Raw genomic sequence first — 27,492 nt, 5'->3', positions numbered from 1 at the left:
CCTTTCTTTCTCTCTCTCTCTCTCTGTCTCACTCATTCTCTCTCTCTCCCCCTCCACCATAAATACCACTGTTGATATGACTTTCTCCCTCCTGCCCAGATCAGGAACAGTAGGACTATCCAAACTGGCCGGCTTCACAGTGATGCGTGTATGCCTAAGTGATACCCGTGTCAATCCCGAAACATTAGCGACGCAGTGCTGCTGCTCTGTTACGACTCTCTATGTTGGACTACACAGTAAATATTCTATAAAGCTGCTGTCCATGTAGTGCAGAATATGACACAACGCCTTTCAACTTATGATCTTATGAGTGTTCGCTGAAGCTGAGGGGGCATGTGTGACTGAAAATTACAAAACTGATTGTCCGCTATACTGCACTCAAATGCAGATTTGTGATATCTCATTAGTTCCAGATGAAGAATTTGAAGACTTTGCTTTTTTTTTTTCCTAAGTCAAATGTTCAATGTTTCCCTAGGTCAGCCACCTACAGCTCATAGCCTACTAATGTTATACACTTTGAAACCTATGCCCTCAGGCTTTAGACCTTGATATCTCCACAGTGGCTGAAAGACAAAATGCATTTGAAACGTCCATCAGTCTGGATTCAAGAGCTGACCCGAAAGACAGACCAACTGACATTGCCCTCGTTAGAGTCCTAGAGCTGCTAGCATGGCTAAAAATGAGCAAATATTAGATAAATGTTTAAAAAAAATAGACTTAAATTTTCTGTCATAGAAATGTGTTTTGTACCACAGTCATCATCTCATGACCCAAGCTTTGGAACCACTGCTTTAAGGGTTAATGCACATGACTTGAGTTGTGAGTAGTTTAAGCAAAGATTACTTAGAAGAATAGATTGTTTTGTTTGAAGGATTTACAGAGGGATGAAGAGGTGAAAGTGTCAGAAATGTTTTTGTGCTGCAGCAATACATATTTTACGTGTAATCATTTTGACCGTCTCATGACCCCTCAAATAATCTAGCGACCTCTTTATGGGGATGTAAACATCTGCTACTCTGTATCTTCTATATCTCTCAATAGAGGAGTTAGCAGGAGCATCAAAAGCCACCACGTGGCTGAACAGACAGGGAAAACAGCTCCACCTACAGAAACTCATCCATAGACAATTCAAAGATATCACTGCAACAAGTATCTCTGGGAAATGATGAGAAGAAAACACAGCAGGAGCGCTAAAAGCATAAAAGAAATATACGTAGCTAATCATTCTACTCCTAATGTCTGTAAATTCTTCAGGCTCACAGACCTAACTCTCAGCGGCATGTGTACTTGAGTCCAGGTGTGTGTGTGTAATGTGTATTATCTTGTATACAAGTGTATGTGAATGTTTTGTGTGTATTCACCCAGTGAAGTTGACCAATGCAGACTTTAGCAGCCAGTAGGGGCAATGAGGGGTCCTCTGGTTTCATCCTGGCACACTCTTTAAATACAGACACAGCACCGATGCCCTGGAAGGAACACACACACACACACACACACACAGATACAAATGTCACTGACAAATTGTGATTCATGTGCACGCAGCAGCCAGTTACCATGCAGCCACAGATGACATGGATCGCTTTAAGCGAGTGAATCAAACACACATCAACTTTCCTTACACAGTCTTAATAGACTCATTTAGGCACACAGTCACTTAATACATGTAGGTCAATCATTAATGGACCACGTGCACGTGCACGTGCACGTGCACATGCGCTCACACACATACACACACCCGGCTGGCCCTAAATAGAAGCGGATCTGACGACACTGAGGCGGCCCCTTCTCCTTCTAGGGAACTGCCTATTTCTAGAGCTCTCCATTGATCTGCAGTGTCACTTTATCCTGCAACCCAGATCAATTTTTCTGTCTCACACGCACGCACGCACGCACGCACGCACGCACGCACACACTAAGGGAGAAGGAGAGAAAATGAGAGCGAGAGGGGGGGGTTGTAAGCTATTCCAGCTCCTTTTGAGGACTCCCATTTGAAGAATGTGCATTTTTTTTAACATGACAACAATATTTATCTTTATTTAGCAGCAAATGGATTCAATAGTATTTCCCAATCTTTATTTTTGCAATAGCAGATGGGAGTTGCCATGAAGGACATTCTGTACTACGTGGTTTAGACTAATACTGTAGTTGCATGCCCTTTTAGTGTACCTTTGTTGCAATTCATTTGCTTAAATATTATAATGTAAAAATATATATTCAATATTTGAATTGTTCACATGAAATAAAACTCAACCCATCTGCTTCTCCACAGCTATCTGTGAATACTATTTGTTGCATGTCTGGACATGAGGGAGAGGAGGAAGCGCAGAAGTGTACAGGACAGAGGTATGGCAGGAGATGGATGTCGCCTTCGGGTGTGGCATGTTGTGTGTGAGGGGCTGTTGCTGGTATAAAAGGAGAAATGAGCTCACCTTTCCAGCCGCCATGAGTGACAGGCCCAGCTGGTGCCAGAGGTGGAACTCGTTGAAAGAAAACTTCATGGCTCGCTCCAGACACTGCGAGGAGAAATGCAGACACACAAATATGTTCAAGTGATATAATTGATACAAGTGGGATGCGTAGGTACAGGTTCAGGCAGAGTCTGGCCAGGTTAACCCAGCCTGAGCCACAAAAAAGATGAAATGGATGAAAAATATTTGCTCAAACTCTCCTAAGCCATTACAAGAAACAAATCAGGAAAGCCAGGGTTAGGAATAATAAATGTATTCCCTCATTTCCCTTCATTTACATCCCTTAACTGAATGGCCGCTCTTCTTGACTTCCCTTTTCTAGCTTGAAATCACTGTCAGTCACCTCTCACCACCCACTCAGTGCTGTTTCAGTCCATAATGATGTGATTGATGTGTGTGTGGACGAGCAGAGGATGGCGTGGAGCGCCGCTCAGTCAGATGTCGTCAGTCATGCACTTGTGAGCTTCACCAGGAAAAAGGTCTGCCCAATATTCTGATTCAATAATGTGCACTTATTAGAAAGGCCGCATTTGCTGCTGTCCTGCTCAGCATAGCTGGTTGTATTACTAAAAATACTGTGGGTATTTCTTAAACGATGCAATATCAAATACAGGAACACTTGTAAAGTCGCTATTATAAAACTGCAACTGTCACTGCTGCTGCTGCTGCATACATAATACGTAATAGTCCTGACCCTTGTTAACCCTACTAAATTAAGCCGCCACACATAACAATCCCAATTGAACCCCTGGTTAGGGGGGTTAATATAATAAGCAGAGCTAGGGTTTAGACAAATTGGCATGTAGGAAACTGCCAATAGCTACATGTAAGCACACTGACTCAACCAATGCGCTTAGTGTAAGTATAATTACATATGCTTCTCCTTCACTGATATCAGAGAGAAACACTTTACTCCATATTTTACTACCATTATACTTCTTACTTTGCAGATTCAAATTTGAAAATATAATGCATTTTCATGGTTCAACAACCCACAACTATATATATATGTTAGCATGTGAGTTTGTATGTTAGCATGCTAACATTTGCTAATCAGCACTTTGCACAAAGTACAGCTGAAGCTGATGGGAATGTCATTTGTTCTGCAGGTATACGGTCATAAACCGAAGTATTGAACAAATAGAAATGTTGCCCTGATGATGTCGCTAGATTTAGAGAACATTTAGGGGATCTCTAAAGTTATTACAAGTCAATTTGTGGGAAACATGAATGTGTGTACCAAATTGTATGGCAATCCATCAAGTTACTGTCAAGATATTTAACAGCGAAATTCCAACCTCAGGGTGGCGCTAGATAAAAAGTCAAAGGATCACCAAAGTCATTAGGAGTCATTTACTGGGCACGTTGAATATCTTTACCAAATTTAATGGCAATCCATCCAATAGACCAAAATGGTCGGGCTGACTGACACTGCCATCCCTGGAGCCATGCTGCCAGCATAGCTAAAACAGTCTCTACCTCGACCAGCTACAGTACTTACACATTTATGCACCTGTAATATTAATCCAATCCAAAAAACGTCAAATCATTGTATTTTTTCCCCACAAGCCTCCAACACAACTTTTTCAGAATTATATTCTTACAAAGATGTAAGATGCATACCTGTGTATCCTCCAACTGGAATTTGATATTAGAATCAGAACTTCACCTCATGGATTGATTAATGCTTCAGTAAGGCTGTAATCAATCAATCAATGGGAATCGTATTCATCACATCAGAGAGACACATCTAATTCCTAATAAATGGCCCATACTGGCCTCATATATCAGCAAACTGATCCACTGGTCTAAGTGGAACTACCTCAGTTCGTGTGTGTGTGTGTGTGTGTGTGTGTGTGTGTGTGGTACTCCTTATAAGATGACTGATGCTATCTATGAATCAGTCAGACAGGTGGACAAACCTAATTATAGACAACCTCTCTAACCTCCGCCTACCCAACTTCCTACACCTGAGGTCACATTAGTGGGGTAACAGAGTTTGTAGAAAAAAAATAGAGGAGGCATTTGAAATATGAGATCTGAGGAAAAAAAATATAGGAGGAAGTAGAAAAAGACACAAAATCCCTTTGCTTAAAGTGATAAGGACATTAATTAAAAAGTTTTGCAAAGGGCAAAGCTCTCACTAACACATCTCATCTCTCACACTTTTGCTCTCCTCCCCTCAGACCTCCATGGAGTGTGTCTCTGTGTGTGTGTGTTTGTACGTGTGCGTGTCACCACACCTCAGAAAGCATGCCGTACTGCCCTCTCCTGGCCATGCCGATGGTGAGCAGGTCATAAACAGAGGTGGCATCCTGCAGGCTGGCCTGCCGAGCTTCTGCCTGGTCTGGCAGACGACTGATCACCGCCTCGCCGCTGGCCTGGATGAACAGAGATGCTGAGTGAGGAACAGGAGGTGGAAGGAGGAAAGAGGAGGAAAACTAAGGAAGGGAAAGGTTGTGATACCGATCAGCGTCAACAGCAGAAAGGTCCTCTGTGAAAGGGAGTATCTGTTCTTTGTATGTGTTTTGAAAGCAAAAAGGCTGAGAATGTGGAGTGTAAGGGAACTACTAGAGAAGGCATGTGTGTGTGTGTGTGTGTGTGTGTGTGTGTGTGTGTGTGTGTGTGTGTGTGTGTGTGTGTGTATCTCACCATGGACTCTGTGATGAGCAGCAGCAACACAGCTTCCTCCACCACGTCCTGAGGACAGAAGCAACTGCCAGGACACAGGAAACAGGAAATAGTACCAATACCAGGAAGTCTACCCCTCACACACACACACACACACACGCACACACACGGCTTGTCATGAGGTCGATTGCCAGATTGCTGGGAGTGTCTAGTTTCTGTCTCACTTGTGGTGCTGTAACACAACACGGACCATCCTGGGTGTATCACTACACAGCACTATCTCAGATGTCACACACACACACACACACACACACGCACATGTTAATTTCTTCCATCTCTACCTCTTCCATCCCTCTCATTCATCACTTTCTTTGCTTCTCCTCCCTCTCGACACATTTCCCACACACCGTCGTGGCCTTTTCAAAAGTGGTAACTGATGACAAAAGCCATGAACAATACTCAAGCTCAGCTATTCCTCAGGGTGAAGTGTCCTTTTCCTCCTTTCCTTCTAATCTCAGACATGGATTTAGATCTTCACTTATGATAGTGTGGGCAGAATTAGTCATGTGGTGGTGACTAAGTATGGTTCGCAGGGCCTGAGCAACGAGCGCAGGATCCCTGCGAACAGGGAAATGCAGAATATGTTGATGCAGTTTAGTTTGCTAATGCAGATAACCACTTGGTCATGTCAATGTCACCCTTTATGTCATGGTATGTTACAGTGTCTTATTTGACATGATACTGATTGTTTGTTGGACCATGATTGAAAAATCATTGCCCTATGCATATTCACAGTTATATTACAGTAGGCGGGTAGTATAGTAGGTTTGTTTTCTGCTTCTTCAGACGAGTACAGTTCTAGACCACGCTGATAAGAGGAGGAGAGGTGTGCGGCGATTCCTCCCATTGAAAGACCCAGTGTAAACTGGTAGCCCTCATAGGCACTCTCAGGGAAAGTCTTTAACCTGACTTTCCATGTGAAAATGTGTACTTTCACTTTGTAGAGACGTGACTCACATTCCCGCCTCCCTGATGATGAGTCAGTCTTTAGTACAAAAAACACTTGGACAAAGACAATTGGCACCAACTACCAAATGCTACAGTTGTTGGGAGGATAGTACCTTGGACAAAACTGATACCACAATGGCTAAAAGTGCAACTTTGACATAGGAGATGGCCTCAATGGTGAGTTGACACAAATAAGTAACAAAACGCAATAGGAGGCATAACGCTTCTTACATTTTGAACTTGGGTAAAGTAATTGCACTTAGTACACCGCGTTTTGGCTCTAGGGTGACCAGATGAGAATGGGTGAAATTCGGGATAGGGGAGTTGGAGATGGCCGTGGCCTCCGGTACATTACATGCAGTGTCAAATAACAGTAAAACATGCAAAAGTCAAAACTCAACACTAAAATGTATTATTTTTGTCTGTGAGCACGAAGTCAACTGTCTGTCATAAGAAAAAAAAACACAATGACTGTGTTGAATGTAACAGTGATGCCTCCCCTCCGTGCAAAACGCCAAATTCTTTCCTGCACTTTGCAAAACGCTTTGTTTGGATCTCATAAGGCAGCAATGATCTACGGGTATTTCCTTCCCCACTCCTCCTAGTACCTGCAGTAACATTTTTGCTTATCAATTCGTGGCACTTCTCTACACGGGAGCGTGCCTATGTTCCCACAGCCCTATGTTCCCATATTTCTGAGATTTTTTTCAAAATAAGGCCCTATGTTCCCATAGTTCCCACATTTCCTTTTTCATAAAATTTGTATCAGATTTTAACCCCCTTTCTTCCAATTTGGTAGCCAATTACACCCAACATATTATCCAGTAGCAATGGACTACAGATGGAATGTAACCCTAACCCTAACATAGGGCCTAATTTTAAGAAGAATCTTAGAAATGTGGTAACATAGGATTGTGGGAACATAGGGCCTAATTTTCAGTGAAAAAAAATTCTTAGAAATGTGGGAACATAGGGCTGTGGGACCATTGGGCTGTGGGAACATAGGGCTGTGGGAACATAGGGCTGTGGGAACATAGGGCTGTGGGAACATAGGGCTGTGGGACCATTGGGCTGTGGGAACATAGGGCTGTGGGACCATTGGGCTGTGGGACCATTGGGCTGTGGGACCATTGGGCTGTGGGACCATTGGGCTGTGGGACCATTGGGCTGTGGGACCATTGGGCTGTGGGACCATTGGGCTGTGGGACCATTGGGCTGTGGGACCATTGGGCTGTGGGACCATAGGGCTGTGGGAACATTGGGCTGTGGGACCATAGGGCTGTGGGACCATTGGGCTGCGGGACCATTGGGCTGCGGGACCATTGGGCTGCGGGAACATAGGGCTGACCCCCTCTACACGTGCTAAAAAAAAAAACTACGACAGCCATAATTCATGTAGGCAACGGACATAATCCGTCTAATTTTCAGGACAAACAGGACAGCATTCGGGATAACTGCTTGTAATTCAGGACTGTCCTGAATTTTTTGGGATGCCTGGTCACTCTAGTTGGATCGTATGGATAAGAGAATCAAGAGGATTAAGACAGGTAAAGTGAAAACAGTTAGTGACATAGAAATGAAACAAACGAACCCGTCAGTGCTGTAACGTTGCGGGGGTTTAACAGTGGGGTAGATGGCATCTTTGGAGGCGGCGGCTCCCTCTCTGTGAAGCCAGGCTGAGGGTGGGGGGCCCAGTGGGGGCCAGTAGCTGTCCTCACTGACGGAGCTCAGCAGGACCTCAGCTAGCTTTCTCGCTGCAGACTGAGGAAACCACAATGTATTAACAGGATACTGTAAATACTGGGTGGATAAGCATGATCATACAGATGAAAGTACTTATAAAGTTATAATAATCTAGACTAATGTTGAGATTCAGTGTTCAAAGCCGTATTATAATTATTCCATCATATTTTGTAGCTACCAATCTGCACTTGCGCTGATACACTATAGAATAATGAATGCTTAGCAGCTAGCAATACAAACTACAGCAGCTATTTGTGTGTGTGTGTGTGTGTGTGTGTGTATCTCACCTTCTTGAAGCTCTGAGACCCTCGTGACTCCACCACCCTGAGGACCCTGCGCAGCTGGTGAGCACCCTGGGCTAGATGGCTAACACACACACACACACACACACACACACATACATACATAGTAGGCGTATGTCCGTGTGATGTATAGGTTGTGAGGGTGCAACATTGAAAAAACAAATATGCAGAAGAAGAAGCTAACAGACACATTATATTGTGGATAGAAGAACAAATAACCCACTGTTAATATCAAACTGTTTACAGTAGGACAGAATGATAAGAGGCTGTGAAAGATAGCTCTGATATTCCAACTGCATACTGCTTCACATACCCAGGGTCACAGCTCGCCATATAAACAACAGAGAGACGTTTTACAATGACTGGAGCAAAACACCGCAAGTGTTTCTATTATTTTGTCCACCCTATTAACATCAGATATGGTAGAAAAAACCTCTCTGTTACAGTTCTATGAAAAACTCAACATTACAACCTTTTTGAATTGGTGAGTTACTGCTGGACTGCTGTATTAGACTGCATTAGTTTCAGCTATGTGTACCTGGAACTGGAAACTTGAGTGTATTTGACAGTCCAACGTTTGTTCAACCACTACAGTACTTTGCTTTTCTGACACTGACACCTGCTGGTCACAAATTAAAATGCATCTCCGCTGCACTGAGGTCAAGTGGTGCTTTAAAGCTTTTCCTTGATTTCTTCTCCTACACACTTTCTAAAAACAGAAGATAAAAGCCCAGAGTTGATTTCTTCTGCTCCTCGCTTTCTAAAACAGCAGAAAAAGCCCATGGTTCCCTCCATTACAGTCAATATCAGATAAGCCAAGACTGCAGCTATTAATCAAAGTGCATAACCAGTGATGTAATGTAAACACAGGTAGATGAATTAGGACTTCCAGTTGGAAATTATAAAAGGCCAACAACCAACAATGTAAAAAATATAAATTTGAAGACAACTTTGCATAAAAGAAGGCAGACACTGTGTATGTGTTATGTGTATGTAGGGTTGGAGGTCTCACCCCCTCTGCAGCAGACAAAGGTAAGCACTTTGTAAGGAAGCCTGTAGGAAGTAGCCCAGGTCGATATCCACAGGTGAAGGAGGCAGACTGGCTTTGGCTGTTTTGGTGTGGGGTGTTGTTACTGAAATCTGAAAATACATGCACAAAAAAAAGTGTATTTTCACTGTATTTAAACTAGTGCTGTCAAACGATTAAAATATTGAATCGCGATTAATCACATTAATGTCATAGTTAAGTCGCAATTAATCGCACATTTTTATCTATTCTAAATGACCCTAGATTTCTTTTTGTCCAATTATTTTTCTCATTTTAATGTTCTTATCAACACGGAAAAGTGGATCGGCTTGCTTTGTGCTTTTGTCGCCTGGCTTTGACAGGGGGCGGAGAATTGCCATCAGCTGTGTGCTTGGCCATCAAGTGGTATCTCAGACTGGACGTGCTGCGATGTTAGCTCAGTTCACAACGACAAAACACACTCACAATCACTTTGGTCTTGTCAATGGAACCATTTGGCAACTTTTTAAAAGTAAACTTTCCATTCAGAATCTTCTTGGCATCCATTTCGGATTCTCGCGCTCGCCATCCACTCAAAATGTAACGTTAGCCTACTACTCTTTGGCCGGCTCGCAAGCCCAAACAAGTGTGTGCAGCGTGTCTGTTGTTTTGTTTCCGGTCTAGCTATATCCGGTGTGGTGTTGCAGTTTTTCTAACGTTACTAGTTGTTGCAGCAGCATGTGAAAGAAACTACAAAGTTTGCTGTGCCAAAAAGAACGTTAATCTCGCGATAAAAAAAAGTGACGCCGTTGAAATGGGTTTGCGTTAACACCGTTAATAACACGTTTAACTGACAGCCCTAATTTAAACCTTTAAATTCTTATACATACATACATACATACATACATACATACATACATACATACATACATACATACATACAAAAATACATACATACAAATATTACAAGTAAATGCCCTGCATTCAAAACCGTACCCAAGTAAAAGTACAGACCTATTGGCAACAAAAAGTACAATGTCAATTATGCAGAATGACCCTTATTATTATGTTATTGGATCATTACTATAACTAATGAGGAAAAGCTCATTATAACCACTCTATATTCTTTTGTGCATTGTAATCCATAACAATGCATCATATTTCATACACTGATCATATGTTTTAAAATCTTGATCTGAAGAAGTAAGCAGCAACTTAACATAAATGTGAAATATATGAAGTAAAGTATGAAGTCGCATACAATGGAGTAAAGTATGAAGTCGCATACAATGGAAATATAATAGAAATGGAAATACAAGTAAAGTACAAGTACCTAATTAAATGTACTTTACACGACAGATACAGAACCACTAAATATGACTACATACTATATATTTGGGACGGAAAATGTTGAAAGAACTAAAAGTATAAAAATATATTGAAATAAACAGAGCTGGGAACCAGTAAATAAGAGATCAATTGTAAACTCAAGCATGAAGAAAATTGGTGAACACAGACAATCTCCTCTGACAGAAATCTCCTCTGACAGAAAGCTGTACTTGATTCATGCACACACACACACACACACACACACACACACACACACACACACACACACACACACACACACACACACACACACACACACACACACACACACACACACACACACACACACACACACACACACACACACACACACACACTCATGAAAGCATGCACACATATAATACATGTATAAAATTCCACCTTATCGAGCTCCTGCAGGTAGGACAGGGCAGCGTCACAGGCCCTGAGGTAACAGGACAGACTCTCCTCCTCCCTCTCTGACAGACGGACACGAGACGATGCAGAAACTGTCTGGTGGTCCAGAGACAGACCTGAGACACAAGGAGAGACCATGGCCACCATTACACCATTAGACCATTAGACCACAACCTGCTACCATCCAACAACAAACACATGGTGAATTATGGTTTAGTTACTGCATACTGCTGGCTAAGGTAGCGAGATACAGAAAATTATGTACAATATATTTTACAATAAGAGAACTATAATTGTCAGTTGGTAATTAGGTTGATGGTTAGAGTCGCATGTAAATGAAGATATTTTGTGTCATTGAAAAGTAAAGGAATTAATCAGGGGTCTTTTCTGAATACTCAAAATAAATAAGAGGAAGGAAGGTCAGATTTTTGATAAAAGAGTTCCATCTTCAAATAAGTAAGACACATCATTGACTAATTCTAGTCAGGGGTTGTCATCTTCTTCTAAAATTGATTATATTCCTAATTATGGGGAAAATAGATAGAAAATATTGTACATTTATATTAAATTTATTCCAAATATATCTGAAAATACAGACAATGTTAGCCTTAAATGACAGCGTAATTGTCAAATACAAACTGACAGGAGGACTGCACATACGTCTGTCTCAAAGTTCATAAATGTTCATATATTTAACAACTTAAGTTTTTTTTAAGACGCTGCTTATGATGTATTACACCCTAGAAAAGATGCATAAATGAACAGTGAAATGGCATTTTTATGTTGTTGTGAGAAGCAAAGAGGTTATTTGTTTTGCATATTTTTTTTTAGAACTGTGACCTTCTCACCGCATTTTGGAAATCTGATGTTGATATTTTATCCCTGTGCATGCACTATGATCTACAGAGTTTACATGATCAAATATATATTGATCTCACACTATTGGCAGCCAGGAAATGCAGTGCTGTTCACTGGAGATCCCCTATTCTGCTAACTCCTTCACAGTGGTCGATTGAGCTTTCAAATTATTTGACACACACATATATATATATATATATATATATATATATATATATATATATATATAATATTTTATAACATTTTATACCAATTGCACATTTAAGATTTTAGTTTCTAAATGATTTAAAAAATAAAATGAAAAGATTAAAACGCCTGAAGCACTACATGTCTTTCATGTACTTTCCCCATTTCCTCAGCATATTGTGCTGTGCAGATGGACGCACTGCTAATGCATGAATACAGAGGAAAAAGTGAGCAGGGCACTCCTCGTCCAGACGCTGGGTCTGATGTCCGTTAGTGGACTTATTGGTACAAATAAACAGAGCGAGCAGGAACATTTCTAGACCACAGGAGGCCTGTGATGGACAGCAGCCTCCGGCCAGACGCCAGGCTTAATCAAATAAGCAGACAGCTGCTGATAGACAAGACATCGTCATCCAAATATTCACATCTGACTTCATTCCCACAACAATATGGAATATGTACACAAAAGAACCATGGGAAGAAGCTGGGCAACCCCCAAAGGATCTGATCTGTTTTCTCATGTAGCATGTGAGAGTCAAACACAATCCACTGCAAATTTCATTTAGTGGATTTCAAAACAATCAACGGAAATCAAAATATTTCAGTTACTGTAATAACATTCTCCTCAGTTTCAAGAGAATGAGGTCATGTCCTTTATTAGGAAACAGAGAATATGACACGATGATGATTATGACCCTAACAAGATTAACCAGAGCTCAAAGGAAGCAGTTGTAATGTTGTGTGGATGTGACCTCTTACTGTTGATTTTGCTGCTATTCAATGACTAAAAGTGACCCCAAAATAATCTGCTATAACAAAACTTCAGACGGCTTGTGAGCATGTGTGATTGTGAGTAACAGCACATGCTTCCATTACATATGACTCACAATCACATTGGTTTTTAAAACAGCATCTGTATGGAAATCTGTCCCCTGAAGGACTTGTTACTTTACTGTGAATCTATCCCATTTTAGATGTTATTACTTAGGTGTTGTTACCCTACCTTTCACTACATTTATAGAGGAAGTAGTCCAGTCCGATAGATATTTCTTACCTGATAGAATGAGCTACCCTACTTTTCATTTCATTTATAGGAGGTAGTAGTCCATTCTGATAGACATTTCCTACCTAACTGAACAAGCTACCCTACTTTTAACTACTGTACATTTATAGTGGTAGTAGGCCATTCTGATAGATATTTCCTACCTGACAGAATGAGCAACCGTACTAACTACATTTAAAAGTAAAATAATTACCCTACTTTTAACCGCATATGTGCGACAGCTGGAGAGAAAACACAAAGGTCAGCTTTGTGGACCACATTTTCCAATTTCACATCATGAGTGTCATAAACAAGCTGAGGTTAAGACTCTACAAAACAAAAACACTTGCGGGGGATACTGACATAACTATCTATCCAATCAAGCTGATGTTTTCCATCCTCATACAAGGTCATTATGATTTTATGGCTGTGATAACTTCTAGAGAAGGGTTTAGGAATGGAATCAGCAAGGAAATCTATGCAGGGAGCTGTTCAGTCTTGCCTGTGTTTTTTTTTTTTTTTTTTAGGGAAACATGCCAGTCTTCAGTGCTGCCTCAGCCTACCTAAGACTCTGCTTTAAATGTGAACTGTGCAGCACTAATAGTGGATGTCCAAAAAGACTGAAATTCCAGTGACGGGTAACAAAAGGCTTTGGCTTGTATTTACATTCATTGTTTCTCACCAGAATGTTTTGAATACTCTTTAGGCCTATTCACAACCCTACATTTCTTTTCCAAAATAAGGTCTCATGGGGTCCACTGGAAGGGGAGGGACTTTGCCTCTTTATCAGAGCAAACTAACCCCTGGTTTATGGTCGCTGTGGTGTTCCAGGCGCGAGGTGCGCTAGCCATAAAATGATGTCGCCACCTCTATCGTTTCCAGCGTGAAGTCTTCGCAAGTTGTTGCGGCGCGTGGTCTTGCACCTCTGAATTTTTGTAACTCGGTGCGCGCTGCATGGATTTTATTTCAGCATGGTCGGCTGGGAATACTGGCCAAGCAGGTTCACCAAAGCTTGAGTTTTTTCGGGAGGGAGGCTTAAAGAGACAGGCACTAAAACGGAGCGTTTCAGACAGAGGGTGAATACAGGTACGTATATATTTAGACACACAGTATGAGAACAAGAATGTGTTTTTTGAACATTAAAGCAGGTAAAAATGTTCTAGTAGAAACCCAATACAAGAAAAGTATGAACTTGAAAACATGAACTTGTCCCCTTTAACTCTCTAGAGGTGCCAGGTACCTTTGATTACAAAAGCCTCGGCCAGCAGGCGGAGGTGGTAGGTCGGCTGCTCATTCTGCGTCAGCGCCTCCAGTCCCACCCTGGCACACATTCCCTGAGCGTCGCGGTAGCGACCCTGCACAAAGTGCAATTTAGCCATCAGCAGCAGAGCCTCGTTCAGATATCTGGGCTGGAGGACAAAAGGAAGTAAATGGTTAGGCAATAACTGAAGCAACACAAAGGACGATATTTGTACAAAATGCTTCCTGTGCTCTGTGCCGTAACAGTTTCAGCAGCTAATTTATTTGGTAAAACAAAGAAAATAAGCGTTAAAGAAGCAGGGAGGAATCAACAACTATAGGGTGACTTGAAGGAACTCAGATTAGACTGACTGTGAGACGGCCTCGGCTGAGGACGGTGTTAAGGTGGCCTTTGGCACGGCCCAGTCTGGGTTGGGTCTTGTCCATCAAAGGAGTGGAGCTCCGTAAAAGGTCTAGGTTTTCCTGCAGGCACTCCTCCAGCAGCACCTCGGCCATCAGCAGCATCCCGTAGTCATCTAGGGGGTGGGATTGAAAAAGTAAAATAGTAAACTGAGTTAGTTTGGGTAGGTCTGATCTCAGGGTCAGAGGTCATTTGTTTCTGTAGCCAAAGCAAACCTCACTCAGTCCATTAAAAACAGCAGCTCAGGGAGAGGAGTTTAAACATGCCAGAGCCCTGAAGTGTGTTCAAAAGCTACAGTTTCTATTTCAGTCAGGAACACTCTCATCATAGATTTAACCACTGATTACGACAAATGAAAATATATAGTTATGCTGATGGCTCCGCTCTTGATAATGCTCCCTGGACCAGCCAAGCAGCATGCTAAGCTGAAACAGGGAGCACCATGCAGAGCCCCCCCTGGGTAAAAAAAAAAAAAAAAAAGAGTAAGCCAAAAGAAAGACATTGAAAACCATTTTAAACTTTGAGTCATGTTGGGACTCTGAACTAGGAAGGTGGAGGCTGGGGGTGGTGGAGGTAAAACATTGCCAGCAGCAGCAGTGAGTGAAGCAGGGATCAGTGAGGAGGGATTCACATTTAAAAGGACGCCCCTTGATGGGAGAATGGCTCTGATTGGTGTGCGTATGATAGGAATGATAATTCAATCAGACACAATCAGCAGTATGACTTCTGCTAAGCTTAATTTCCCTGGTACTTTCCTTAAATAGCTTTAACTTTGTAATCATACGATAAGCTCTGCACGTCCACCTACACCGAAGATATGAAAGTTTACTTCTGTTCTGTTTCTGTGTTCTGACTGGGCTTTCAGAGTCCATAAACTTCAGTTTTTGTGTAAACACTTGATTAAAGCCTTCCTGTTGACCTTTTCCATTCTGTGTATGTATGTGTGTTCCTCCGCCAACTCTGTGAGCAGTGTTTATGTCCTGATATACTTGACATATCTGCTGATAGTTATTTTTATCAGCACAGCCAAGGCTAAAGCTGTCAGTGTGGGGATGGTGAGGGATAAACAGCAGGACGTGTGTCAGCCCATAGCTACAAGCAAGAGCAATTTAATGATTTCACACAAGTTGGAGCCTAGACTTTTGAAAGAGTCGGTGTTGCAATAAGTTAAGAGGTAACAGTGTTGTTGGACAGCTTGGGACAACATATTCTTGCTTCAATACAAGATGATTGATAAAGTGGTAAAATGAAATAAGTTTTCTGAAACATTCTTTCATCTGTGATTTGGTTTTCCAGAAGTCATTTTGTGATGAACTGTTGTAAGACCAAACAGCAGACAGACAAAAAGGACTAGCTGGTGAACATAGTGGAACATATAGCAGCTTAAGAGTCAGAAATTTACCTCAGGAGTAGTGGTGACCAAAACAGAGCTAAAAGGAGAGCAAATATTGGACTTAAATTCAAGTGGACAGAAACACGACTCCAAATGAAAACTAACTACAACTACCGCCTTGTGGTTGTATGCCCCTGCTAACTAGTCAAGTTGCAGTTTAATAAAAGTGTATTTTTTGGTGAAAACATGGATGATTTTATCCTATTTGGCATTTGTGTAAAATGTTATAATTACTGTATGTCATAATTAGTGTAGGAATTCTTGAGTTGTGGCCAAAAATGTGTTTAGTGAGGTCACAATGACCATAACGTTTGAACTCCAAAGTCCAAGACAGACGGATGGACAGACAGACGGAAGGACAGACAGACGGAAAGACAACAGACGGACAGACACACGGACAGACGGACAGACAGACAGACGGACAGACAGAAAACGGACAGACAGAGGCACAGACAGATACAACACGACAACCTAAAAACATAATGCCACGGTTGTTGCTGGCGCAGAGGCATAAAAGGAAATGCTCTGTAACTGCTTGGTGTGTAAAGGAGGATGATACTTTATGTCAGTGCTGTGTTTTCCCTCAAGGGGTTAAAAAAAGTTATTGCATGGCATTGGTTTAAATGCCCTTTAACAAGCACACAATTGCTAGTGGCCCCCATGCATTTTGGTTTATAACCCTGTCTTTAAAGGTGCAGTAGGTAAGACTTCTAAAACTAACTTTCTGTCATATTTGCTGAAACTGACCCTATGTTCCAGTAGAACTACATGAAGAAGGTCATTAAACAAAAAATCTGACTCCTCTGGCTCCACCTACAGCCTGTAGTGTGATTTACAAAAATCCACCGCTCCCTGTTCAGGTGCATCAATCAGGGTCGGGGGGGTGTCTAACTGCGTGTCAATCACTGCTCATGCACACACATTCATTCTCCCTTGTGGGGGGAGGGGCTTAGGAGACAGTTTTGGGCTTTAGCAGAAAGGGGGAGGGACTGAGAAGTTGTTGATGTTAAAATGTTTTGGCTAAGTCCTGGATCTTCACAATCCTACCTACAGCACCTTTAACCTAACCATAATCTTAACCCTTCATAGCTTACGTTAGCTAGCTGCTAACTTAAGTGTTGACGCTTGCATAGTAGCCTATGCCAGATGTGTTCGCAGACTCGTTGGGTGGGTATGATCTAGCATCTACAACTGCAGGTGTAAAAATAGGTGTAGGGCTGTGGCCGGAATTTAAGAAACACTGAGGTCAGGAGCCCCCTTTATGCTTCCATACCGTCAGACAATTTTGACCAGATACTAAACATTATTTATGGAATGAATTCTTCAATAAAATTGTATGTACATTCTATTTCCCAATATGTTCATTTTAATAAAAAAAAAGGTACCCACTGGAGTTGTAGCTGTGGTGGAGCTTCAGCTACACTTGAAACTTAAAAGAACTTCTATGCAAATGTTTTATGAGGAAGGAAATGCATTTATTAGACCTTAAGGACACACATGATACAAGAAACACTGAATTCAAAACATGTTTTGGTTTACAAGAAAACTCCACAGGGTACCTTTAAATGTAAAAATACTAGAATCAGCTTATAAAATAGCCACCAAGTGTTTTAATTGTAGAATGTAATTCCCCACAGGTCAATAAAAAAAACACATTCCCAGAACAAATACAGAGGACTGGAACATACTGTATTAACCTCAGTATCCTAAATGGTGGCTATACTTTCCTTGTGAGATTGTTGACTAGTGTGCACAATATCATCTTTCAATAGCGAACCTTGCTCTTTGTGTGTGACTGACATCAAATTAGACTATCACATCTTAAAGGTGCTGTAGGTAGGATTGGGAAGATCCAGGACTTAGCCCAAAAATTTGAACATGGACAACTTCTCAGTCCCTCCCACCTTCAGGTAAAGCCCAAAACGGTCTCCTAAGCCCCTCCCCCCACAAGGGAGAATGAATGCGTGTGCATGAGCAGTGATTGACACGCGGTTAGACACCCCCCCCTGGCCCTGATTGGTGCATCTGAACAGGGAGCTGTGGATTTTTGCAAATCACACTACAGGCTGGAGGTGGTGCCAGAGGAGCCAGATTTTTTTATTTTTATTATCTGCTTCATGTAGTTCTACTGGAACATAGGGTCAGTTTAAGCAAATATGACAGAAAGTTAGTTTTATAAGTCTTACCTACTGCATCTTTAATCACTACATCACCTAACTTTAAATTATCCAAAGTGAAATACTTTAAACAAGAGACCAAAGAATGAAGAGTCTGCACCACAATGGCTTTTTTTTAAGCTGTTATAAAGTAAATTGGATTTTTCCCCTCATTATCAGATCAGCTCATGTGAACCATGCATGCACACAGTAATACCACATCGATTTAACACTTCAGTGCATGTGCAGGCAGGGAGAAAATGCTGGTCGGCACTATCAGCCAGTTATGGGCACAACAACAGCCGACTTGCAGTCAAGTCACCTGAACCCATGTTTACTCTGCTAAGATGAGAGGTGGAGGCAGGTGCATTAGCGACTTAGCAAAGTAATGCTTTATGAGGCACACAATAAGTGTGTTTGCATTCAATTTGAGCCCATGCACAGTGTGGAAGGATTTCAAGGGTAAAGGCAGGCGTGAATTGTCCACTGGAAAATCTTGTTTTGCATTAGATATAGCAGGGGGTACCAGATCTATCCTGTAGGAGGGTTGTTAACAATGCCGAGGGCCATACAATACCTTTGATCATGTACACACTCTGTTGTTGTATAGACTGTAAACTTCCAGGGAGTGACATGTAATTGCTGGAGCCATCTGGCAACCCAACCCCTCTCTGACCCCTGGTCTGGCCCAGTAGGACAGATGTAAGCAGTGGTGTAGTCTAATGTATTGTAGTGGGTATGCTGTACTATATATATATATATATATACATATATATATATAGCCAGAATCTGCCTTTTTTTTTGGAGGGGGGGGGGACATATCATAGTGAGGGGTCTGGGTGTCCTCCCACAGGGAAGTTACGACTTCATTTTCCTGTATTCGGATAAACTTTTATGCACCAATTTACGGTGGAAATACCTTTATTTAGCCTATGTGAAGAAGAAAAAGACAGATGACAATTCTGAATATATCAAAATTATAATGGAAAGTATGTTGTAGCGTGTCACTGGGCATTTTTAAGTGGGTATATGGAAATCCTGGAGCTTTCTTAGTGGGTATACTGCGAATACCTGCGTATCACGTAGACTACACTACTGGATGTAAGCAAGTTATTATTATTATTATTATTTGTGGAGTCAATTTACTGAGAAAAACTTTAAGTACAGAGTAACCCACTCTATCTTTGAGAGTCCAAAGTCCAACTTGTGTGCAGTGCCACTCATGCAATGCCAAACATATCCATCTTTGACAAACACTTAAGATTCTTACTGAGTATTTAAATCATACTTTTTACAGGTCAGTTGAAAAAAAATGGGTTGAGACATTAAATCCTCATTGTTCCCAGTATAAATCAACTCAATCCAAATGATCTTTAAGACACAATCTAAGAGACACCTACTCTGAAACAACTTCCTGAAACTTCCCTGAAAACAAGTGGAATTTAAACAACTGGGCACTTATTATAGTAGGCATCGCATTAGGTAGGGGATTTATGGAACCCTTTAACTTTTTCTCGCTATTTAGGCTATTTTTTTGTTGTTGCAGTGAGTGGTTAAAAACAGTCCGGAAGCGACCAGGAGATACCTCAGCTTTAAACCCTCCAGGTGTAGAACACTCACCGTCCTCGTGGATACGCGCAACCTTCATCTGCTCGATGATCATCGGCATCTTGTCCCACTGGCACTCGGCCCGGTAGCGCTCCAGCTCCGCTTCTATGCGGGCTTGGGTGAAGGAGACCCGGGATGCCATCACTGCTCTGTCCCGGTGGTGACTGTACTCGCCGGACACGATGGGAGTAACTGCAGACTTCCAGGAGAAATAAATATGTAATCTTTGAGTGCGGAGGGGTGGGGTGTGGGTTACTACAGCCACGAAAGGCCATCAAACACAACATCCACAGCGCATAAGTAAAAATTATTTTTCAATGTTGAAGTTCCATTGTAAGGTAGTAGGTCTAATTGTTGTTATAGGAACTAAATAATTAATTTGTAATAAAATATTTAGTAGCCGCCTGAGTCTTCATTTAACAAATAAATATCTGCAATATTCAGAAAGTAAACCCGTCTTTTTCAACGTGAACCCTCTTAACTTATTTCGTTACTGTCATCTTGCAGCACTTTAAACACAAATGCCTTATGCACACATTGTCCTGTCTAGCATTTGGCAATGCGTTAGACTCCTGTCAGTAAAGGATGCATTTATTGTAATGACTGTGGCATTTTGAGAGGGCTTGATCTGTAGCTGTTGAAAGTAAAAGGAAGCGTAGCGCCCTCCTGTAAACAGGCATGTCCTTAATCTTTTCCGTTAACACTTTAACTGGATCAGGTAGGGCTTATAATACAAAACACTAGTGCTGTACTCGTCTGCAGCAAAGTGTGGAACCCCAAACAGACAGAATGTTTTTTTTATTCTTTGAATAGTGTTTATTTCATAAATGAGTTCATTGGAAAAATCAGTTTGTAATTGCATGGCTTGCTCCCTGATCTGGGTTCAGCACCATTGGCAGGCTGACGCTGGCTAACCTTCTGGCTCAGTTACAAACTATAGCCTACACCTGCCAGCTATCGCACTGACATGTAATTGCACTGCATCGAGGATACAATGCAGGCATACACAACTTTGTTTTTTGTTGTTGCTTCAGTTCACACTAACCAGCGCTCTTAAATGGGGGTAAAACTGTGATCAAGGTGAGGGGGAAATCACATGAATTCATCAGCAGTTAAACAATAATTAACATTTGTCCTACCATCCACATGGGTACAAGGAGAGACAAAGGGTCACAGACTAGGCTACTGAGGGGTTTTACTGAAAGTAAATAGGCCTATCAACTAGGCTACTTTATGACAGTAAAAAAAACAACCTCAAGCCTTCTGAACAGAGCTTTAGCAGCGTCATTTTCTCTCTGGAAACTTGACATTTGCTTGACACAAATCGACGATTGATCCTATTCCTTCCTCAGTAAACTCCACCACATAGCGTGCTCCTGCGTGCACTGTAGATTTGACAGCTGAGCGGCTTCACTCCCCCTGCTGACGAAATTAATGAAAGAGTCACCTCAAAGGTATTTTCTCTGTCAAGACAAGCCACTCACATCGTAAAATACTTTGTTCTCCTGGAAAGTGCCATGGTGTGAAGTGCTACAACGTGAGAATGCCAATATTTTCTCAATAAAACGATAGCTTGTAGCAGTGTTAGCTTAATATACTCAAGATACTTCGCAACTTAATACGATTTTACCCAGCGTACAGCCAGCCAATGAAACAGGATGCATGACATTTGTTACCTACCTACTACTAGGTGTTTCTAGGTGTTATAGCTGTATATATATCTTACTGTAACTATAAACATAATGTTGGAACATGTGCAGAATATATTACAATTCATAACTATTAATTACAGTTATTTAGCCGTGGACAGGTTGGTGCAGCGAGTCCTCTCGATTCAGTTATATACTCTCCGACAACTTTAACCAATCATAATGAGCTGTCGTGGCCAAGTGGAGCTACGGCAAGCCACTTGGTCCTTAAAGGTTGTGATTGAGCATTGTTGCCAGCCAACTAGTAAAACAACATAACTGTCCACGGAGTCAAGTGAAGATAGTCAAGTGATAAATATTCTCAGGTACGTACTGAAATTACCTTTAAGGTAATTATATATTTCACGTATTGTATTGTTTGTGCATTAAACAGGTCACGATATCTCAATGCAGTCCTGAAATGAAGCTTCATGCTAGCAAATGTTTTTACAGCCAGCCTTTTTGCTAACGTTAACTTCTGCACTAACGTTAGAATATCTAACCTCATGGTGCATACAGTTTGTAGCTCCATGTGATATTTTCACAGCAATTAAACATCGCGAATTAGCCCATTGTTTTACTAAGGTAGTCAATGTCTTTACCGCTTAACAACTATTACATAAGGCTGAATGTATCTAACGTTATACAATTTACAAGCATGACTTTCTTCCATGTCTCCTCTTTTAGCAATATGGCGTAACGTTAGTTATCCGATAGATCCAGCTCTCTAAAATGCTTATCTTAAACTCATTTAGCTCTAATATCATGTTAAAACGGGAAACAGCAAGAGAGGGACACCTTATCGGTAAATGGAGGGTATTTATTTGAGATGTATACATAAAAAGTGTGAGGGAAATCTGAATTATAGAATGGTTAAAAAAAAATAATTATATATATATATACATTTAGTGTATATAAACAGGAAATGTAAAATGGGATATCCATAGATTCATAAAACAGCACAGGGGTCTTTAATTAACTTGCTGTGTGTGTGTGTGTGTGTGTGTGTGTGTGTGTGTGCGCGCCCAGCAGAATGAGTAGTGGCAGGTGTAGTGTGCAGTGGGGGGGTCTGCTCCTCCTCCTGTCCTGCTGTCTGCTGTGTGTTGACTCACAGGTGGCGCCACAGCAGCAGCAGCCCCCACCGGTCATAGAGAGTGGAGCCTCCATATCAGGCCACGCTCACGGCCGCCTGGACAGAAACATGGTCCAGGACAAAGAGTGAGTGATATCTCCCAGTACTGCAGAAGCACGATTCAGGACGTATTTGCACAGAATAGTGAACTTTTGAACACAGTCGGCACCGGCGTCTGTGTAACCTGTGGCTGTATTCTCCTTCTTTTGTCTTCCAGACACATCATGGAGCATTTAGAGGGAATGATAGACAAACCAGAGAAAGAAATGACACCCCAGGAGCTTCAGCTGCACTATTTCAAGATGCACGATTATGATGGCAACAACCTGCTGGATGGGCTGGAGCTAGCCACAGCTATCTCACATGTACACAGAGAGGTAGGTATATATGTATGAATGTATACATTTATATATTTTTGAACACAGAGAGGTAGGTATATATGTATGAATGTATTGACATTTATATATTTTTGCTCTCTTAGGTGTGAACGTAATGCCTGTACCAGTAATCATTTGTTTCTGTCATCGACTGCAAAAGAATGGATTAAAGAGGGCATGAGTGCTTATAGCTTTAAACTGTATACTATATACTTTGAAGTACAAGTAAACACTTTTATATTTATTATAAATACTTCCCCGGAAACACATCTAGGTGGTTACTTTATTGTAATCTATTTAAAAAACAAAAACAAAAAAAACCTGATGTTAACTGTACACTTACTAAAAGAAGCATTATGTTATAAATGTTTATGACTTGTTTATAATGTTTATGACACGTTCATGACAGTGTCATGTCACTCTTATGTAGATACCTTCAAGTAAAGTGTAACCCTTGTTTCTTTGTCAGGAGAGAGGAGAGAACAGCCAGCCATTGAAAGAGGAGGACCTTATCACTCTCATTGATGATGTTCTGAAGGACGATGACAAGAACAATGACGGTTACATAGATTATGCAGAGTTTGCCAAATCACTGGAGTAAGATGTCACCTGAGAACTTACAAGCTTCATACCCACAACAACAACAACAACAACAACAACAACAACAACAACAAGGAATCTGCAGAGAAGAGAAGGCCAACTGGGTAGCCAAGCTGTCTTGGAAAACCATTGTTTACTCTTTGCTTTCTCTCTCGCAGGCGATCAGTCAGGGTTATTGATAATTTATAAGGTTTGGGACATTTCTATACTTTCTAAGCTTGTGATGCATCTTTTTTTTTTTCATGTGATGTCCAAGCTGGTAGCATCAAAACAAGTAATGCCAGTAATTTAATAAGCAACAAAAAAAAGGATGAAAACAAAATGGCCTTTTGGTTAGTTTGGCTCTGGAGTATGCTTACAGTACACTTGCAGTGACATTTCTAAGCCTTCTGTTTTCGTAGGTTCCTTGAAATCATGCCTTTTTCTGAAGGGTCAGTTCACCAAATATCACTTTTTTTTCTACTAAACCCCTCATGGTATCTAACCATGGATATATACTTTTAGTTCTTTTTGAGGTTTAGACATCTCTGCGGTGACTTCTGCCAAAAGGCCTAAAAAATAAAAGCCCCAAACCTTTATTGGGAACTAGTACAGTTATCAATGAAGTGGTAGCAGAGGTCTCAGTGGCGGGTATCCTGGCTTATAAAACCCAATCCATCTGCATGGCTACCGTAGGGGAAAGTTAGGAATATATGTTTTTTTTGTTTGTAATTTTGTATGATTAGCCCTTTCGTATGCACAGCAGCTCTATAGTGTGTGTTCTTCTGTTAGTGGTGCTACACTGAATTTACTCTGGTTGCCCAAAAGCATCTAAACAGAATGTCATCACTTTAAATGGACCACAGTTTCCATTTGAAACTCTGTGCATACTGGACTCAAGCAGACACACACTTATTTACAGTAGCTTACACACTGTCGCCGTGTGATACTCAAAATGGTGGACCAAATGATTCTGTCTGGGAATCCTTTTCATTTGCTGTTTGTGATAAGGATGAGACAAACGGGTTGTTCTCATGACTTTGGAAAGTGGCCTTGACTGTGTGTGTGTGTGTGTGTGTGTGTGTGTGTGTGTGTGTGTGTGTGTGTGTGTGTGTGTGTGTGTGTGTGTGTGTGTGTGTGTGTGTGTGTGTGTGTGTGTGTGTGTGTGTGTGTAACTATATTCGTGGGGTCCCAAAACCGGGAGTCCAGTATACTTGTGGGGTCCCGACAGCTTTGTGGGGCCAAAATGCTGGACCCCAGAGGGTTAAGACTTGGTTGTAGGATTAGGGTTAGAATTAGGTTATGGTTAGGGTGAGGGTAAAGGTTAAGGTTAGGCATTTAGTTGTGATGGTTAAGGTTAGGGTAAAGGGCTAGGGAATGCATTTGGTCAATGACTGGTCCCCACAAAGATAGTGCCACAAACCTGTGTGTGTGTGTGTGTGTGTATATTTTTGAGGTTACAAGCAGAACAACACGTTGAATGTTGCCAGCAGAGACTCCATGCAGCATAAATGGCACCTCCTGAGGTTGTATTTGCTGTTGTTTTCATGAAGATTAACACAATTATATGAGCCAATCACCATCATCTTCGCTGTAGTCGGCGAGCCAGCTGATACTTAAAATCTAACGCCATAGAGTGAATGTAAAGCAGCGCCGTACTGCTGGTTCTTTATCACTGTATAAGCTAGACTTAAAGCACACTGGTTGATGCTGCTGCCATTGCAATTGTTTAAAAAGCTGGCATAGCTTCATGGGTTTCCAGTAAAGTACTTGTCATAACCTCAACACACATTTGCTTCCAATCATTAGCTGCCTTTAAAACAGATACGGATCAAACCCGTCATGTCTATGTGTGTGTTAATGTTTGTTAAATCCATCTGTGTGAGATGGATGAATGAATTCTATATTTTTGCCATCCAGTATTGATTCTTCAATCTGTTCAGGTTGTTGATTATATTCAAACAAACAATAAAAAAAATCTGAAAAAAAAATCTGAAAGCATAGCAGATGCAACTGTGTTGTCTCTGGAATGTGAAATATTAAAAACTGTGATCTGTAGACTTGTGATGTTTTTTTTAATAGATTGTGTGGAGTTCTATCACGTGGCATTCATGAAATCACGTTTAAAAGACATTGGGAAAAATATTTTAAATCTTTATTTGTTAGGTGTACTCGCAAGGTTTTTAGACGTGTAAAGTACTAAACATTGCTCAAGACATTTGAGATTGACATTGGCCCTACCGTGTAGGTGGTTCACAGTTCAACACATGGAGCAGAGAACAAAACATGTTAACCTTTGATTTAAATTGCAGTGAAGAAAGCATGTGTGTATGCATAATTAACTAATAAGTAGGTCCGCTGACATGTAAGACTGACCCAGAGTACTTACAATTAAAGCTATAGTGCGTAGTTTCTGTCGCCCTCATGAGGTATTCGAAGTAATGACAACAAAACTGTCGGCGCGTCCACATGATACAAGCCTTACGTGATCGCGCACGCGCCCTCACCCCTCCTCCACGTAGTTGCTAGTAGCTAAGGAGGACACGGAGGACTCTTCAGAAGAGGTAATTATCTTCACTCGAGTTTCTGCGCGGGAAAGTCACCGGACGCCACAATCTTCTGAACATAGCCACATACTGAGAGATCCAGAGAGAGTTGTGTGGAGCCGATAGTCTTGATTAGCTTTGTAGCAACTCATTTGGCAATGGCTTGAATGTAACGTGTGACGTTCATTAATATCAAAAAGTTACGCACTAAAGCTTTAATACAAGCAGTGGATGTTGAGGAGACCCATATTGAAAGCAGTTTAAAGTATAATACGTGTGTATAGGGTCTCTCCGATTTTTGATTCTGAAATTATGAACTATTTTGACAAATAGTTACGATTTAGTGGATAATCACAGACTAGTTATTTCAAATGCTATAAAAATTGAATTAAACACCCAAAAGTCAATGAAAGTAGATAGTAACTGATGCTAAGTTTTACCTGCCATGAGCGTTGTATGTAACCATCCGTGTTATTTTTGGGGCAGTTTGGTTCAAAGAGACCCACATTTCTGATGCGGAAACTTTGAAAGTTTGACCCGAGGACAGGAGGGTTAAATGTGTGTCTGCATGTTTAGTAACTTGTGTGGTAACTTTGAGTGCTGATTTTGTTATGCTTTAAACCTGTACTCAAGATATTCTTTGTGAGTTGTTTCTACTTGCAATAACTGATATGCAACCAGAGGCTGTGCGTTTGAAACTTCAGACTGTTTCGAGAAATGAAATGAGTTAACACTTTACTTAAAGAGACCCTATTATGCTCTTTTGATTTGTCCTGTCTTTTAGTGTATTATATAGTTTTTTGTGTATGTAACAGATGTATAAGGTACAAAAAACCCATTTCACTCTAAATGGAACTTTCTCTCCCACCGAGCGTTTTTTCTCGAATACATAAAAACACCTCGCCCACGTTGCTGTTTAAACTTCCTCAATTAGTGATGTCACTGATTGAGAATGCCAGCCTAGTTTATCATATGTGCTGCCCATAGGTGCTACCTAAACAAGCACAGCCCGACCAGTGGCTTGTTTGAATTTATTTGGTTGACCTATCACAACAGAGTGGGCCAGCTGACCAATCAGAGCAAGACTGGGCTTTTCGGCAAAGGAACTGCAGCAATGAGAAACATAATATGATGTTTGAACATCAAAGCATGTAAACCTATTCTAGTAGACCCCAATAGTACAAATATGATGCTGAAAAGGAGTATAATAGGGGCTCCTTCAAATGAGTGAGAATATGTGTGAATGTGAAACAAGGTGAAAAAGGACAGTCATCACCTAAACCTAATAGAGATTTAAAATCATTTTAATGTTATATTTGATGACTTTTTTTTAATTGGCCTCTGT

At 41.2% G+C, this 27,492-nt stretch overlaps 2 protein-coding genes across 5 annotated transcripts in view; one reads left to right on the top strand and one right to left on the bottom strand.

Annotated features, from left to right (window-relative positions):
- Positions 1-21,233, bottom strand: part of ttc7a (tetratricopeptide repeat domain 7A) — a 60,169-nt gene extending 38,936 nt beyond the window's left edge. Inside the window, exons 1-12 of one of the 3 annotated variants that reach the window (XM_078272727.1) lie at positions 21,079-21,233; positions 19,838-20,024; positions 14,620-14,783; positions 14,249-14,417; positions 10,908-11,038; positions 9,165-9,292; positions 8,138-8,216; positions 7,699-7,868; positions 5,121-5,184; positions 4,712-4,849; positions 2,430-2,513; positions 1,362-1,466 (exon numbers count right to left, since the gene is read on the bottom strand). In XM_078272727.1, coding sequence (XP_078128853.1) covers positions 1,362-1,466; positions 2,430-2,513; positions 4,712-4,849; positions 5,121-5,184; positions 7,699-7,868; positions 8,138-8,216; positions 9,165-9,292; positions 10,908-11,038; positions 14,249-14,417; positions 14,620-14,783; positions 19,838-20,024; positions 21,079-21,135 — 1,476 coding nt within the window. In that variant the 5' untranslated portion in view covers positions 21,136-21,233. Of the gene's footprint in view, positions 1-1,361; positions 1,467-2,429; positions 2,514-4,711; positions 4,850-5,120; positions 5,185-7,698; positions 7,869-8,137; positions 8,217-9,164; positions 9,293-9,644; positions 9,810-10,907; positions 11,039-14,248; positions 14,418-14,619; positions 14,784-19,837; positions 20,025-21,078 lie in introns of those variants that run through there. The other 2 variants (XM_078272726.1, XM_078272728.1) reach the window with 2 other exon arrangements.
- A 498-nt stretch (positions 21,234-21,731) lies between these two features.
- mcfd2 (multiple coagulation factor deficiency 2, ER cargo receptor complex subunit) lies at positions 21,732-25,659 on the top strand. Of its 2 annotated transcripts, none has more exons than XM_078272729.1 (4): positions 21,732-21,839; positions 22,546-22,731; positions 22,863-23,022; positions 23,492-25,659. In XM_078272729.1, the coding sequence occupies exons 2-4, from the start codon at positions 22,547-22,549 to the stop codon at positions 23,621-23,623; spliced, it is 477 nt and encodes a 158-aa protein (XP_078128855.1). In that variant the 5' UTR covers positions 21,732-21,839; position 22,546; the 3' UTR covers positions 23,624-25,659. The 2 variants fall into 2 exon arrangements, with proteins under 2 accessions (XP_078128855.1, XP_078128856.1); XM_078272730.1 differs by having other exon boundaries at positions 22,543-22,731.
- The last annotated feature ends 1,833 nt before the right edge of the window (positions 25,660-27,492 follow it).

The sequence above is a fragment of the Sander vitreus genome, chromosome 17, assembly GCF_031162955.1.
Source record: "Sander vitreus isolate 19-12246 chromosome 17, sanVit1, whole genome shotgun sequence".
Lineage (NCBI taxonomy): Eukaryota > Metazoa > Chordata > Actinopteri > Perciformes > Percidae > Sander > Sander vitreus.
Note: the sequence above shows the minus strand (reverse complement) of the source record. Positions and strands in the feature narration are given on the sequence as shown.